The 18,207-nt window shown below is 37.9% G+C and overlaps 1 protein-coding gene across 1 annotated transcript in view; it reads right to left on the bottom strand.

The window, feature by feature from the left end:
- LOC131685772 (nuclear pore complex protein Nup88) overlaps positions 1 to 18,207 on the bottom strand; it is a 236,965-nt gene that overhangs the window by 167,255 nt on the left and 51,503 nt on the right. The window contains exon 2 of the mRNA XM_058969715.1: positions 12,625 to 12,794. Within this exon, the coding sequence (XP_058825698.1) occupies positions 12,625 to 12,794 (170 nt within the window). The remainder of the gene's footprint in view (positions 1 to 12,624; positions 12,795 to 18,207) is intronic.

Raw genomic sequence — 18,207 nt, 5'->3', positions numbered from 1 at the left:
TCGTTTATATAACCAGGTCTTCAACCCATTTTAGCCTTTCAATTTTTTCGCCGGCCGTCATACTGATGTTCAATTTAGAGTATACGGTTCAGATGAAGGAAAAAACTTAACTTTCCCACCTCACTGAAGTCTCCAACTATAGCGCTCTGAGACTTGTTGTATAGTGCATATAAGTTCCGTATTTTAGAGTAGGAAGCTCCCAGACGAGTATGATTCATGATCGTGCGGGTTTGCGTTTGTATGTTGACACATGATATCACGTTTATAAATTTGTAAGTGCTACCATGTTGAGAAAATCGCCGGAGTATTTATATGATTTAGAGATCGTGGACGTAGATATACGTGAATGATCACGTTTGCAAACTGGGTTTGTATTATCGCCAAAAGCTCGAGCGTTTGCATGTTGCTGTTATTGCGATTTTGTTATGGCGTAGACATTTGTATGCTAACGTGTATGTATTTTTTACGTGTCTATAACCGAGTGATCGTTTGCATATGGCCGCGTGCAAGAGAAGAAAAAACACACTATTTAGACATTCATTCAGTAAAGGTTAGATGTACGACTTGTATACTACATTGTATTAGACGATAGAGACGATCAGTTTTGTAACAAACATACGCAGTACGACAACGAAAGAATTGAAATGAAATGAGACAATTATAATTCCAAATTCAATTCAATTCGTCACTCTAAACAAATATGTAGTATAGGTAAATTCTTGGCTTTTGCCGCCGGATACCACGCAGCCTCTAAGTTGGGTTGCGCCCGGAGCAAGAAAAAAATGACATCAACCTACTAATGGCCCCTTGAGATTTCATGAATTCCTTTGGAATCACAATCTGATGAGTTCTAAATTCCTTTAAAATGGAATCTAAAAGACTTTGGAATTCAGGTCCCGACAACGGGCTACTAGGTAAAGATTTTTAGTTATAAATTACTGAGCACTCAGATATGATTCGATCCCTAATTCTGAATCACCAGATACCGGAAGTTTTATCTTGCAATTTCAGAGGTATATTAACCCATTCATGCCCATGTTGTTTGTGGACAACAACGTTTTTAAACAGTTATAATTTTTGATTGAGGCAAGATTTGCTCACAAAAACAAGTAAGGCTAATAAATCTGACTATTGCCTTTCATTTGAGTATTAACAGTTACAAGGATCAGGTCTAAAACTGAAGTTATTGCAATTAGTCTGATTGGATTCCGACGGAGCAGTGCTGCCAGTTGATTTCGTATATCTTCGTTATGTTGCAATATTATTGAAAACTGATAAAACTTATCAATTTAGACTGTCTTTGGCTACTTTTTACACCCAAGTGAACTATTGTAAATATTCTAGGAGAATTGTAATGACCATTGGAAGGTAAAAATTGAGCAGCTTCTAGCACTGCGAGGGAAGCACCTATCTTTTCGTGTTTCTAGACACCACTGTTTTCAAGAAAAAATAGTTTTGAAACCCTACCTGCACTAGAAAAAAGTTGGGCATGAAAGGGGTAATAAAAAAATGGTATCCCTTCTGCATATGAGGATTGATCTGGCTGTTTCTTTCGATGTTACAAGCGAGACAACTGTCAACCGGAGCCAACAAGCACCTCAAGAAACTCAAGACAAAAAATTAAAAGTATAGAAATAATTATATATTTTTTTGCTTCAATTATGGAGGTTTTACCCGGTGAGTCATTTGCTTATTTTTCGGATTGGCACGATTAGTAATCGAGCACATGTAAGTTGCGTACAAGGCCTACCGTCATTTTCTTGTCATAGGATACCGTCTGCCTTCTTATCGTAAGATAACGGCTGCCAGATTTTTCAGGCTTTTTTTCGATGGTACCAGATTTTGATTCAAAATACTTGGCAACGCTACCTGAAACCGAGTTTGTAAGTTTATTAGTGCTCAAACATTCACTTGATGACTGGGGGGTTTAAATGGTTTCGAGACGGCGGGCTTTGGTGTGCGCGGATGATCGCGAAGGTCTAAAGCGTTTGTATGTTAACGTGCTGAATGCTAGAAGAGAGTGAGATTCCCCATATCACTAAAGTTCCCGGTCATGTTGCTATAGAACGTGTTGTTTAGTGCTAGAACCGAGGGTTGACTTATGGATGTGACCACATCGTTCACATTCGCAGGTTTAAGTATGTATGGATGATTGCAATTGCAAGTTCGCGTGCGTTACCAGGTTTGTGTTATCGAGAAGGCCACGATCGTTTGCACGCTTGGAATTGGAGGGATTGAGGGTGTATACGAGAATATACCATTGATTGTGTTACTGAGTGTTAATATGAATTTACTTTATGATAGTAGGCTATTAAGACAGTGGGGGTAATTCGGACCCCCTCGATTTCTCAGAAAATAGCAAGACTTTCTGACTATCGTACATATTCGTGGAACCGCTATTCTGAAACATTAATTTTGAAAGCTGAATTTGATTGTTTTTTTTTTTGTAGAAAGGAGATACGACGTATTTCGTTTTTTGCCATTCTCAAAACAAAAATCATTATAATGGTAAAACCGTGATTAAAACAATAAATAAAAGTGAAAAAAATAGAAAGTGTTTTGGAAAGCTTGAGGCTTCTATTTAACGGAATAATTTTTGTTTGGGTGAAAACACAAATATTTTCGAGACGCTCGCCACATTTGTTCGAAATGAGCGAACGGGGCTATTCGGACCCCCTATTTCATCAACCACCGTTCAGTGGCTTGCGGCTGCGCACACCATTGTACACGCCACAACAAAGAAAATACATGGGTCGCCAATCGACAGCTGTGACAGACCAGATTAAGTTTTTGTAAAGGAATTTTTTTGTTTCTTAATGAGTCTCTCTTATAAATATTTTATAGGTAAACATAGTTCCATTGCAAAAAAAAATAAAGAAAAATGACGGTCTGAATTGCCCCGTAGGGAGGTTCGAATTACCCCTACATTGTAAAAGGATAGAAAAACGTAGAGGTTTTGCAAATCGTCGCCTAGCGCTGCCATTGAGTGGTGAAAATGAACTTTTTATGGCATCAAAATGTAGCTGAGGTTTCAAACTAACAATTAGGACCTTTGACCGGTAAATTTTCTTACATCTATTCACCTAAAAGGGTGATTTGCTTAAGTAGGTCCGAATAGCCCCGGGTAATAAAAGGAAATGTAACATCCCGAATTAAAAAAAAAGAAAAAAGATAGAAAGAGATTGATTAGAAGTGACTGATATTATTTTTGGCATACATGAATAGTGGAAAAGTAAAGTTATACAAGTAACAAAAACAGACTAATGGAGTAGAAGAAGAGAACACATGTAACATATAATCAATCTATTTGAACTCGTCTGAATACCAACAAATGAAATTAATTTATTATTAACAATAATTGCATTTTGTTAGAATTTTATCATGCTATGCTGATGGGACTGGATGATTCACTTGCGTCGGTAAATTAATCATACTTTAATTTATACAATTCGATCATCCCATCATGAGTCGAATCAGATGCATGAAATAGCTATTACAAATACTCAGACAACATAACAATCGTACCCCCATTGCGAGTCGTGTCTACCAACACTTCCATCAAGCTGTGGAACAATGTCTGCAAACACGGTTAACACCAAAAGTCAATCCACGCCGGCCACCAGTCGGCCACGCCAGCGTTCTCGAGCTAATGGTTGATCGTTAGATTGGGTTGGTGCAAAGTATGAAAAAACACAAAATATACAATAAGCCCTCTCAGTCTCCTCGATGCACCACTATCGAGGCGTAATGCAGTAACCATCTTAAAGCTATTGTGTGTCAGAGTTTCTTTAAAATTGTTGCACAAATATGCTTGATGATGTTTGCAATACCGTCAAACCCATCAACCTAGGGAGGGATATAATTATAATAATTAGGCAATACAACTTCACACTGAACGCTCTGTGATGAGCCTGTATAATAGCAATATCTCGAGATATACATCGAGATCTATTCTGAAAATTTAACAAAATCTTCTCACAAATAACCTGAAACAGGTTTTCAAAAATCAAAAGAATATTTTTGCTCAAACTTAAAAAAAAATGTTTTTTAATAATTGCAGAATACATAAGTTAAATATTGTATGAATCGATTGGCGGAAATCCATCTACAATTAATAACGCTATTATAATCGTTTAAAATTATACGACAATTTCGTGACGCGGATCGAATTCTAAATTTTTTGCTGTAAAAATGGTAAAATGCTGGTGTCTTGCATTCCGTGCATGTGAATGAATATCAATATTTTTTATGCAATAGCATTTTCGGTAGTATGCGACGAACAATCGTGTAGTCTTACCTCGATCGTGTTATCATCTAAATAAATGTGGATCTTGATTTGGAAGCCTTCGTGCTCAACGTAGTGTTGCATCTCGTTTCCACGAATGAAATTATCAGCGGTAACTGACGGACGTAAATGAAACCAGTTTCATATTCATAACTTGGTGACATTGGAACAGGATATATAAACTAATCTAGTTTAAAATCGTTAGAATGAAAAATATTAAATAACAAACAAGGATTCCAATGTTTACGTTTTTGCCTTTCTCATATAAAGAGGCCCGGAAGGCCGAGTGCCATACACCATTCGATTCAGTTCGTCGAGGTCACAAAATACCTGTGTGTATGTGCAGGGTGCGTCATATGGATGTATCCTATTTCAACATTGAACAACTCCGCCATTTTTTTAACCGATTTTGACAGGTAAACACAATTCTGAAACTTCATAGTGAAAACTGTGCGTGCTTATCGTAAAAAATATGGCAGGCATTCGGCGCCTTTGTAGACAATCCGTAATTTGGTGAATCTGTAGAAACTCCCCAGAACTTCTATTTTCAACAAGACGGGGCACTTTGCCACACCATAGCGGCTACAATGAAGTTCTTGCAGAGAAAATCCCCGGACGCGTTGTCTCAAAAAGTGGCGATTTGGAATGGCCTCCTCATTCTCCGGATTTAACGGTACCAGACTTTTTTTTCTGTTGGGTTACTTGAAAAGTAAAGTTTATACTAGCAAACCTAAGGACCTTGACGAACTCAAAGCTAATATACGAGCTGAAATTGCTGCGATTAAGCCCGAAATGCTGTCCAATGTCATGCAAAATGCCCGCAAAAGAGCTGCTTTTTGTGTGTATCAAATGGGGGTGGTCATTTAATCGGGATCTGAGTCGATTGTCATAAAGTAATTTGGCATAACGGTTATTTCGCATAATGGTCATTTGGCATAATTTTGAGAGTTGCTCACACTTAAGGTCATTTGGCATAATGGTCATTTGGCATAATTTCAAGAATTGATCACACTGAAGGATATTTGGCATAATTTTGAGAAGTGATCACACTGGAGCTAATTTGTCATTTTTTCAACTGCAGAGAAACACTGTGCGAGATGTCAGGTAATTCGGCATAACGTACAAATATTTTTATGTTAAGGAAAACAGTAATTTAGCATAACGGTCGCTTGGCATAGGTATACGAAGTGATAAAGTTATTAATTACCAGGATGTTTTTGAGTATATCCTTTTCTGTGTTTATTTTATATTTTGATTGTATGTTGACAATAACGTTCATTGATCGAGCGAAATTAGTTATGAAGTTGTAAGCAGCTGGCGTGTAGCTCAAATGTTTCAGAATAATGCAACTACCTAAATATGTAAATGACTCTAAATGAGTTTGGTTAACGAATACTACTGAAATTGAACTTAATTACATTATTCTTCTTCACCAATTAATAATAAAAAATGCTATAGCAGTGTAATAAGGGACCATCCATGAATGACGTAGCGTTATATGGGGGAGGGGGGAGTTTTGTATTTTGTGATGATGTTTGACGACAGGGGGTCATGTCATGAGACGTAGCTTTTTAAAGGGGAATAACTAACATCGTTCATTTTTTTTAAATTTACGTGGTCAAGGGGAGGGGAAGAGTTACCGTCAAGCTACGTAATTACCAGGGAGTGTATTTAGAGATTTATGACGAAATGCTACGATGGGGGAGGGGGAGGGGGTGCTTGTTAAAAATTACTCAAAAATGCTACGTCATTTATGGATGATCCCTAACCGATGGTTGAATATATGTAAGTTTATTGATTAAATCATCGTTTGAAAAACTTGGCGAAATCCAAAAAATATTAAAGTATAAAATTCGAAAGAACAGCTAATGATATGATAACATAAAAAGATAGTCAGGATAATTTTAATTATTGAAATGCTGTATGGAAAACCAAAACTCACTGGCGATCATAATAATAATGGCCAAAACAAAACATACGTCTGGCGGATCACAGTTCTATACTATACTATACTAAAACGTAAGTCATAGAAAAGAATCCATAATTGCAAAAATGAACAAGTACAACAATTTCAAATTGAAACTCAAAAGAACTGCACATATTTAAAAGAAGGCAAAATCAGTTATAAAATTTTAAAAATTCACTCGAAATATAATCAATATCAGGTAATGGATAACAACACATTACTCTTAATGCTTAGTGCAGCTTTAACCTTATTGGTCATTCACCTGATAAACTACATATTCGTATGTTATGCCAAATGACTTTCAGTGAGATCACTTAGCAAAATTAGGCCGTTATGCCTTATGTCTGTTATGCCAAATAACCATTATGTCAAATGTCCGTTATGCCAAATGACCTTCAGTGTGATCGGCTCTATCCCATTTGGTATAATGTCATTTGGCATAATGCCCTTTGGCATAATGCTATTTAGCTTAATGACCGTTTGGCATAATGACCATTTGGCATAATGTCAATTTGGCATAATAGTCATTTGGCATAAAGGTTATTTAGAATAATGGTAATTTGGCATAATGCCATTTGGCATAATGGTCATTTGACATAATGCCATTTGGCATAATACCATTTGGTATATTGCTATTTGGCATAATGCCATTTGGCATAATGCCATTTGGCAAAAGGGTGATTTGGCATAACCAATTAACACTCCGCATTTGCTGAATGTGCGCAAATAAGGAGAATGCCTATGCGTTATGAGTGCAGGGATAATGGTGATTGACGGTCCAGGAAAGATCAACCTGGTCTACAATACATTCGACTAGTTTATTTCGTCTGCGTTTTACTATCGAGGGGAACACTGCACCTTCCCTTTGGTGTTTGCTCTGATGACAAGCAAATCAGAATCTCTCTATAGAGCAGTATTGACTAAGCTTATCGAAATTGCTGATGAGATCGACGTTGAATTGCATCCAGAAGTGATTTTAACAGATTTGGAAAGGCTCTTATCAATGCGTTTGCCGAAAAGTTCCCTGGTTCAAGGCATAATGGATTTTTTTTATTTAATCATGAACTGGTGGAAATATATCCAACAAAATCGTTTGTTGCAGATTTTCAACAAAAATTAAAACTTTTTAATACATACAAAAAACCTGTTTTAATCCATCTAGCGGTTCAATTATGCCTTTCTCATTTCTATAAACTACGGCTCGGTGGCAGGTTATTTTCAACATAATTGTGGAAATGTCCATTACATTCTTAGTACACTTTGCACTTATACACAATGGCTTGCCAGCCACAAACTTGATAAGATACGTGTCGACGGTGAAACACTTGAAACAAAAAATATCATACTTAATAAGCCTAATCAGCATTAGTTCAATGTTATCTGCTTGCTAACTCATTTTGTCATGCGAGGGTGGGTGTGTAAGGAGGGCGAAAATCCCACGAACGAACGACTCCCCAGCTTAATTTGGTATGCTTTGTGATATGGTGGTGGTTTAAAGATGATGGGGTTGGGGGGGGGGGGGGTTATGAGGGCTGGGTGGAGTGTTGGTCTGAGGGGTGATTTAAGGGGATTTTAAAGGGAGGGGGGTGAACAGTAGAGGGAGACGGTAACTCCTCCCCGTATACCCTCAACTACGCTCCTGTTAAAATTCAGAAACCTTATGCCAGTCAAAAAAAATATTAGGATTAGGTTGACGGTTTTCAGAGTGGTTTCATAACCTTTCTATATGAGAAAGGCAAAAATGTACCAAAATCGAAAAAAGTAAAAAATTTTTTTGAGTGTATCAAATCTTGGCATTTTTTTACACATACGCACATACACACACATACTTTTTCCGATCTCGACGAACTGAGTCACTCAGGCCCTCCGTGCAGCGTGCACTCAATGCACTAGCGCGACTTCCGGAAAGTTAATTTGTAGTCAATTTTATTTGTTTTTCATTTTCATTGCTTTATGAAAGAAATTAGCAATATTTGGTGAACTATTCGCCACCTTGAATCGAAGGGTTGGTCGGGAAAAATAAATTTGAACCAGAGTAATAGTTAATTTAGACTTTTTAAATATTTTGTAAAGAATCAATTAATTCCAAAAAAATTGAACCTATGCTTCTTCCCACCAAACCCGGAGAAATTTATGTAAAACCCGGAGACCCGGAGATCGCTCCCGAAAACCGGAGTCTCCGGGTCAATCCCGGAGGGGTGACAACCCTAATTTCCAGAGTAATTGCTTAACCTTTCTATATGAGAAAGGCAAAACAGATGCTCTCGCATTTTTACCTGCCGAAAAAATATCTGACGCCTACGCAAACATCAAATCATCAGCACCGGCTGAACTTACTGATGCATATCATCGCAGAACTGAAACTAGAGGAAAATCTTATCACTTCACAAATCTTGGCGCATATGTCACTAACCTCCGAGAAGAAGCGTCGTACCAAAGATCGGATAATTGATGCGAAACTGTGCAAAATTGTTACGAACATACAAAATTTTGATACTATTGATTATCTTCAAGCAATAGCAGCAAATCTGGGCTCGCAATAAAGATGATTTTTTAAATTAAATTTTCTAATCCCTATGACGGCGAACACGAATAAAATTATTGAATATAATTTATTTTGTTTTAATTTGCACATAAACTATCGAAAGAAACAGAACAAATGCGTAGTTTACTGAATTTATTTACACAAGAATTTTAAAACTAAAATTTGCTTTGAGTAAGATATCATAAATCGTGGAAATATGAAATTAGGAATTTGCAAACTTTCGCATTAAAGAACAGCTCATAATTAAAAGAAGGATGAATTTTCAGTAAAGTATGTCATTTATCTTTCAATAATTAGGATAAGTACAGACTAGATAGTTCGGTATAAATTAATGATGATTTTCCCTTCTTTTAAACATGAGCTGTTCTTAAATAGAAAGATTGTCAAAATTTCTATTTAAAATTTACATAAGTAGAATGAAATCCTTAGATGCTAACTTATTGTTAATCCAATGTTATACCAAATAAAAAAAATACACCAAATAAAATTATGCCAAATGGTGTTATGCTAAATGGTCATTATGCCAAATTGCCATTATGCCAAGTCACTTTTATGCCAACTGACTATTATGCCAAATGGTCATTATGCCATATCACATTATGCCAAATGGGGTAGAGCAGACCCTATGAAGTCCAAATGATGTGATACATATTCAAATCGGTTCAACATTACTTGGTTCTAGATCACTAACGACCAGTCAAAGTAGCTTTGATCACATTGGCCACCTATGATGGATCTTGATGCTCCCGGGAAAATCACTAAGTTACTGAGCTAATGCTACACCTATTTCCCAACACGCTCTCAACCGATTTGTGCGAACTGGATTTCAAATGAAAGATTTAATATTTCCATTGATTTCCATTGAATTTTATTCATTTCTGACTTTTGGTTCCGGAGTTACAGGTTGGATATTGCGGTCTCTTAGAAATCTCTCATATAAACCGGAAAGTCGTAAAACCTCAGAGGTCTAAAATCTATTGAAATGAAAATCATGTTACTTCGATTCGCTGGCCTAGATCACTGATGGAAAATCAAAGATTCTTGGAATATATTGTTCATTGAAGATAAATCCAGAAGGTCCGGGTTTCGGGCAAATATAGAACTAAAGCCACTTCGGTAATGACTGAACATTTTTCAATTTACCTGGTCACAAATAGAAGGTATAATATGCCGTTCGAAGATGGACTCCCCTCCTTCCTCTCACCCCCCACCTTCTCACACCACCCACCCTTACAGACCAACCTCACACCTGCTCTCCCTTCATCCACCCCGTATACCAAAATATGTTAGGTGGTTCCCGACGCATCCTCCCCTCCCACTAATTATACCCATCCCGCTCATTTCAAAATATGTTAACCTGAAGACAACATTGAACTCACGCTGCTTGAGCTAATTCAATATTACATTTTTGTTTGTTTCAAGTGTGTCAGCGTCGACATATTGCTTATCAGGTTCGTGACAGTCGTGCTTACCGAGTGTAATAAGAATGTAAAAGACATTTCCACAATGTTTTATTGAATGTAACCATTAAATGGTAGTTTCGATACATGAGAAAGGCACAAACGATCCACTAGTTGAATTAAAACAGGTTTGTTAAAAGGTCGTATTGGGGATGTCATAGATTTTTAGAAAATAAAAATCCATAATTAAATTAGAAACTCAATCACTTCTTAGAATGCACTAAAAATAAGCGATAATCACGAAGGGATTAGCTGCTACATTAAGACGGTTACAAATTTTTTTTTTATTGATTGAAACAATATTTAAAAAGTGGTAACATTCCTTTAAAAACAATTAAGTAACCATTAATGAAGTTTCACGTGACGTTACTGAAGACGATTAACACTCGGGAAGCAGCGCAGTACACTGTTCCAAAATTCTGGCGAAATCGTCTTAGAGCTTCAAGCGGTTACCTAAATGTAGATAATCACGTTACTGCCGGAGAGTTAAGCACCCAAGTAACAATTTATGTTTTATAGTAAACCAAAGCATACCAAAGTTAATAACTTTTTAAAGGGTCTTCAAGAGTATTATAAAATCGCAATTGTAACATCTTCGAAAGCCAGAAAATATTTTGACCACCTTTTTCGGATTTGTGACCACTGTGTGAAGCGGTACTTTTCGCACCAAAACACCAAAGCACCATTCCCAGCCTCTTATAATCTTTTAATAATAGCAATGCAGCAGTCTCTATTTTGTAGTTTGATATGCGGTGGGAATAAATTCTATTCCACCATCGTTCGCTCGATGTCTGTGCCCTGGATGGTCGCGGTATGAGAGGGGAAATTTCCTCCGAGCCTGTTTTCCTCACATATAATAAAAACTTTAAATCCACTTCTCTCACTCGTGGCTTCCTTTTCCTATCCTACCTACTGCAACCTGCACTCGATATCATCATTAGTTTCCGACTACATTTGCTTCACCGGGAGGTGGGGATTTGGTTACTCGAGCGAAATTTGGTATGTTTATTTATTTACTTTATTTAGAAACACCAAATGCTGTTTTGCAGCAGCTCCTGCTGGTACCGCTGCCATACACTCATTAAATGCCTCCAAATCCCACCAAATTCCATACGTATTGTATGGTTTGGTTTGGTTCTGTTGTTCGGTAGATGTTAGTGGCTTTCGGTTTATAAACTTGGACTCGCGATTTAATGGGGAATAGCAACTATAGACGAAACATGGAGTGCGCGATGCGATCATTTGGAAATATTTAATTAAAAAGATTGAAGATAATTTTAAATAAAATCAAGAATGAACTGAATGGAAAACCTCAATTTCCTAAGAGTGCTCCAGACGTTAAATATTAGTATTTTTTCCACAATTACAAACTTCATATTCCACGGTGCCTCCGGCTGCAACCGAGCAAATCCCAAAATATCTTCAAAGTCAAATAATCGCTCGTTTTTCGCAAGCGGAAATAGGTACTTTCTTAATAGACTGAATCTCTCCGTACCTATAGTATGGCGGCAAGCGTTGACAAGCGCCCCGGTGTGGTGTGAAGTGAAGTCGAAGCTAATATATGATATGTCTTTCTCCCCCCCATTCCCCTCCCGAAGGAAATCTTCTAATTCGTTTGGTTGTATGAATGGAGATGGTGGTGGCGAAGGGGGAGCTTGGTTGGAAAACAATTCCAACTTATAAAACATTTCGAATGATGTTGTCGCTGCATCATGGGTATGGGGATGGAGAGCTGGACCTTCTGCTGGAGGAGTAAGCTGGAAAAGGAAGTGTTTTCGAATGGGAAGTGCCGTTGGAAGCTTCGACAAAATGAGTTTTTTAGTGCCAGTGGAAAATCGGAAGCTCATAAGCTCCGGCATCGGATGTGTGCTTCGGAAGATTTTGCCCCGGTGAGGAAGCATGTGTCGACAACCGACGAGAGAAAGTCAGATTGAGCAAGTGTAGATTTTGCTAGTTAAACACAAAATCTAATTAAAATTAAATCAAATGAAATTTAGATGAACGTTTTTGTGCTCCAGTAGAATTTGGTTCCTTTTTTCCTCGGATACTATGAGCTTTGTTTTAGTTTGGCTGTTTCTCGTTTGATTTTGACTCGTGACAACTCGTGCTCGTGTCAATTGCTGGAAGCTACTTCCGAGCAGTTTATTATAGTTCTACGACCAGTTATTTAATACGGCTTTGCCACCGAAAGTCAGCTCGGTGTTAATATTATTGCTATTCTATGGAAATTTGACCAATTTTCTTAAGCCTTGTCCGTGGCTTACAGTGCCCAGGCAAAGCGCAAACTTTAATCCCCACGCCGTATACTTTCAGCACGCCTCTTGCCAGCGATTGCGAGCAAATTATCATCCCTTGAACGAGGACTTACCGACAAATGATACACTCCTTCCCGTTCTGGTACTGTCCGTTGGGTCCCCAGCGGCGGGGCAGCTCCAGGATCGAAAGTCCTCGCGACCCATTCAGCGCCAGGAAGGTGGACTCCGTCGATGGCAGAATCTTCTCGACGGTAAAGTTTTGCGGTGCCGATGGAATTAGCGTCTGCAAGCGAAGAAAAATAATACCCCGGTAATTAAACAATGATTCACATAATCTCACCTCCGCCGCGCTTGATTTTGGTCGCGGTGCCGGTGAGAGGGCTAGAAAAACGGCAATGATGCCTCAAAATTAAGCAGCCGATTGGTTTGTTTGTATTGCTGATTCCAACGCGTTACTTTTAGAGACCTCATCAGGACGTTGGCCGGCGAAGATGATTGTAATAAAATTTTTGAATTGGAGTAAAAAGTTGGTCCTTCTCCCGAGCGTCGCAGATTGAAATCAGAGAAGGGGAACCCTAACTCATTAATGAGATTTACAGTCGAAGCCTTCGCAAGTTCCTCCACCAGCCAATAGCGTGTCCTTTTTTGCATTTTTATAGCGTTGTTGTGCAATAAATATGAATAATTGATAACCGTTGATAATAAACTGCTGGCTTATTTCGCCATCCGATGATGAACGACAGACTGTCTCCGCTGAGGGGAAAATATATCAATATATATGAAGAGTGCTTAGTCCCGAGGGTACCTTACCTTGAATAGATAATTGGATGACCTGGATATTTTGTTAAAAATATGCCATATTACGAGTGGATGTCGTTTCATAAACCAGAGGGTAGAAAAATAATTTACGATACAGAAACAAATTAGCTTGAAAATAATTTTAAAGAAGGTGGGAATCGCACAGCTTTACAAAATCTTGTAATTGAACATTTTGTAAGATGCGTGTACATGGAGCGTCGTTGTTTTTTAATTGAATTATCATTCACAACGAGTGGCCCAAGAGTATGATGGTTCCGAATGCGAATATAATAACTATTTTTGCTTCGCTCTTAGGTAGTATTCATAGAAGCACCTAATATTGTAACTAGCAGTAGCATATTAGGCGTTTTTACACACGACGCAACGAAACGGCACAGGCACGACAATAAGCAATCAGAGAGAGTGACTAAAATGTTGCTACTGGTTGCATCTTGTGGCTAGTAACTTGGGATTAACGTGCCGATTTTATCGCTTCAGTATGTGTTAGTGGACTTGTCCACACTCATTTTTAAGTTAATCCTTACAGATCAACGCTACGATTCAATGATTGAACACGTAACCCAACATTGTCTCTCGTTTTTCGTTATATTCAATATGATTTGACGCCTGGTTACGGAATATTCGGAGGTGCTTACGGCTTTTTGAGTCTTATGAATTTAGGCAAACGATATATTTGCTGATTGCCCGACATCTCAGCCGTTTTTGAAGGTCTTTTCCAAGAGTAAATCTAGTCCTGTCGAATTCGTCGGATTTTGTTTCTGTTAACTTCTTCCAATATAATACAAAAATACCCTGCAGTATTGCTTTCTATAGATATAATAGCGAGATATGCTTTTTTCGAAATATTTTTTAAATATTTTTTTTATATGGGGTCCACATTTTCCTTTTGTAAATTCCCACGGAAATACAGTATTGGAGATTCCGATAACAATTAACGAAGGCAAGTTACAAAAAGAGATTGCTTTGCTACTGAAATCTTAACTGTCCACTATTGCTAGCAACTTTCTTTGCCAACAGTCGTTTACGCCGCTGGATTTTACGAATGGTCTGATTGGTATGGGCCAATATGCAATTTGTTGCTGGTCCACTACCGAAGAGTGTTTCTTACAGGCAAATTATTTTATGCAATACCATCGTTTATAGACATCCAATGGGGCGGTGCTAATAATGCACAGTGATCCAAAATGGAAGCATGAAGGGGGTGAGAACTCATGCTATGCCTTCATTGGAGTTCTCGCTGTCTGGTGCTTTATTTGGGCCATGGACGACCTCTCAGACACCGGAAGGGAGGGCTCATAGCTGGTTTTATTTGGTGCAGGTGGGGAGCCGAGCAGAAATTATTGTTTGGGCCACCTCTTCATAACCAGTTTGCAATAAGAATTGTATGGAATTATTGTTGCAAACTGGTTATGAAGTAGTTGCGGCAACAAAAATTGCTACGGGCGACTTCCCCATCTCGGAAGGGGGAAGCACAGTGGGACGAGCCCGGACTTAAGTCCGTATATGAAGGTTATGCGATATTCCCACTAGTATTTTTCTCGTATCAGCTGAGCCATCAGAGACATTTTCGCGAGATTTTAGGTGATTTGAACGTAAAATGGATTTTTGACAGCTTTTTGAAGGTCATAACTCAAGTGTTTTTTGCATTATTTGACCATAGGAACTACATAGGGTAAGGTGGGGCAAATCCGACCGTTGGGTAAACCCGACCTTCCTCTGTTATCGAAAATCGGAAGCACTACCAGAACTAATATCAATGTTGTCGTATAGAGCATCGAAAATAATCATAATGGTGATATGACAGCATTTTATTAGTCTACATTGAGAAGCTCAAACGACAATAAGTGTGTTTTTACAACTTTTGATTTGATTTTTGTGCATCATTGCCTTCAAGATATTTCTGATTGTTAAAGTGATAGCATAAAAAATGTAAGTGGATTTAAATTCTTTGATTTAAGTCCTACAAAATGCATAGATTAATTTAGTCCAACTTTTTTCATAATTTTTTTAATTGCGTCGTAACGAAAAATGATGCGGTGGGGCAAATCCGACCTCTAAATAATGGGGTAAATCCGACCGCTTTTTTGCAAAGGAAATGTTTATTTATCAATCTGAAAAATATTTTTTTATCATTATTTTGCACAATGGTTCATAATTACAAACGAAAAACACAAAAAAGTGATGAATATAGTATTCATCGAACAATTACTCCGATGCAAATGGGAATATTTTTACGTGCTACTGCTCGTGATTTTGACATTCCAAGATTGACATTGAATTGCATTTTCTTCATGTTACAATTGAATAACATAACATTCATCTATTTATCATTGAACAACCATAAAATTTGGGTAATATTTGTACTAAATCAACCAAAAACATAGGCGGTCGGGTTTACCCCACCATTTTTGAAAACAGCAAAAATGAACTTTTTCGTAAAACTCTTGTATCTTCAAATTTTCTAAAAAATACGAAGAAAATGGTATATATCGAAAGTTGCCCAGAAGTCTAACCTTTAATTTGGTGTATAAAACGACTTGATCCGATGTAAAATGAGCATTTTACAGCCAAAATCATTTACTAGGTCGGATTTGCCCCACCTTACCCTACGATTATTTTAATTTTCAAAGAAACGGTTGATTTTATGCATTGCATTACTTCACCAAAATTATCCGTGTGATAAAATTACATCGCAAAATCGCCAAAAATTAGTCACTAGTTGGTTTAGTTAGTGTTTAGATAAATGGTTGTAATGATTTTTTATTGAATTCGAACTTCTAATGCGATAACAACAACGACGCCCGTGAATGCCCGCGATCACACTATACTCATTCGAAAGCTTTTAATTTTCTCTTTAATATGAGTCTATGCTAGTTTTGCGAAAACTTGCGATAAGCAGTCAAAATTAAAAAAAAAACTGTCAATGGTTATTAGTGATATTGAATTTGAATAATCACTTTATAGCTAGAATAATGACAGTAATACATACACAACTTTCAAATAGCATTGAGAGCATGATCTACAAGGGTTTTACTAGTGATCAAGAATAAGAAACCGATTGGGAAGTTTGGTTTTTAGGTGGTAAAGATATTAAGAAGGTTTAAAAATCAGTAAATATTCTTAACCATCTGAAATATGCCATAAAATGTTTCTGGAACTATGTTTGCTAACTTATGCAATAACTGTCAAATTGAGTGAACACAGTTGAGTTCTAGTCATTTGGTGAGACTATTTTGATCAGAGTTTGCATAGCACTGATATAGCTTAAGGGTTTTAAATAAGACCATTTTTAATTTTCACGCGAAAAAAGGGGTTTGGATTTATTTTTATTTAAGATATGAAATAAGCAATCTAAGTAACTTAAAACACACCTGTGAAAAAAATCTTTTTGATTAGTGAATGTAAATCAACATTCCACTAAGACGCTCAAAATGTTTGTTTTGGAAATGAATGAAAATGTAGTTTTCATGTCAAGTAACCCAATAATGAATTAAACGTTCCAAAATTAGTCTAACACATCTTATTTGATCCTTAAAAACAAAATAGTCATTTCTTAAACCCCATAATGAGATGACAATCAATTCGTTTCAATGTGGAAAATAAAAAAATGAAATGAAATAAATCATTACAAAAGACAATACATTTACTTTTGAGCCACTCTAATAAGTAGTAAAGTTAATTTATATTTTCATAACCAAAATAGCGCACAAAAATTTCTTTAAAAAAATTTTGAACCTTCACAACAAAATAATTATATTTGAGCCACCCTAATGTATAATGATTTTTTTACAAGTGTTCATATAAAAAACGATTTAGCACACGAAAATTAACATACACAAATTTTAAGAACGATTTCGAAAAAAAAATTGAGACACCCTAATGAATGGTAAATGTTTATTTTTAAAATGTTTTAATGTCAAAAACGAATTCAGCGCACCAAAATTACATAAAAACGTCCTATTTGAACCGATACGGTAAAGTTTGGACTTTAGTCCACCTTTTGTTCTAAGTCGTGCCACTGTGGGAAGGGCTGAGTGGGGGCGAGGTGTGTGGCAGAGGGCCCATTTCTACTGTGGTCGGGGTGGGTTCCTACGTAGATGATGTTGTCGAAGAGAGCGGGATGACCTGTCTTGTCCGGAGGTCCAGGAGCTTGAGGTAGTTGGAGAGGATATGTTTCACCCTTGTCCTGGTCCCGCATGTGGTGCAGATAGGGGGTGGAACATTTGAGGGTGTGTGAGCATGCGTGGTTTTCGTGTGTCCGGTCCGCAATCTGGCCAGGACTTTCTGTTCCCTTTAGTCCGGGCGGTCGTCCCATTTTACCGGTATCCCCTTACTTTTCTGCAGATGTCCCTGGGACGCCTGCCAGTGGTCGATGAAGTTATTGTTAAGGACTTCGGCGAAGTGCCGAATGATGTCCACGGCTGGAACTTCCTTGGTTAGGGTCCTCCTGGCTCTCCTACCCAGCGCTGTTAGGTGGTCTGCTTCGATGTTATCTTGTATGCTGCAGTACCCGGGGATCCAGCATAATGTGGTGAGAGGATCGGTTCATCTCGATGTTCTAGACAAAGGGGTGTCGGGACCGTCCGTTTTCAAGCGCGAGAAGGAGTCGGTGAAGATCGTGGTTACTGTGTCCTCTGGGTTTCGAGACAGGATCAGAGCAATGGCTGCAGATTCGTCGAAAAAGATCGCACTTTGTCGGGAGGCGGAGGGGTGTACCTGTCCCACCGTAGCGGACTCCGACTCTGACCTCGTCAGCCTCTTCCTGGATCCGTTGGTGTAGATATGAGAATGATTCGAGAATCGCCGCTCCACTAGTTAATTGTAAGTTGAACGGCGCTCCTCCGGCCCGGATCATCTGGGACTCGGTGTGGTCGGGC

The sequence above is a fragment of the Topomyia yanbarensis genome, chromosome 2 (assembly GCF_030247195.1).
Source record: "Topomyia yanbarensis strain Yona2022 chromosome 2, ASM3024719v1, whole genome shotgun sequence".
In the NCBI taxonomy this organism is placed as follows: Eukaryota; Metazoa; Arthropoda; class Insecta; order Diptera; family Culicidae; genus Topomyia; species Topomyia yanbarensis.
This window is presented reverse-complemented; position numbering and strand designations above follow the sequence as displayed.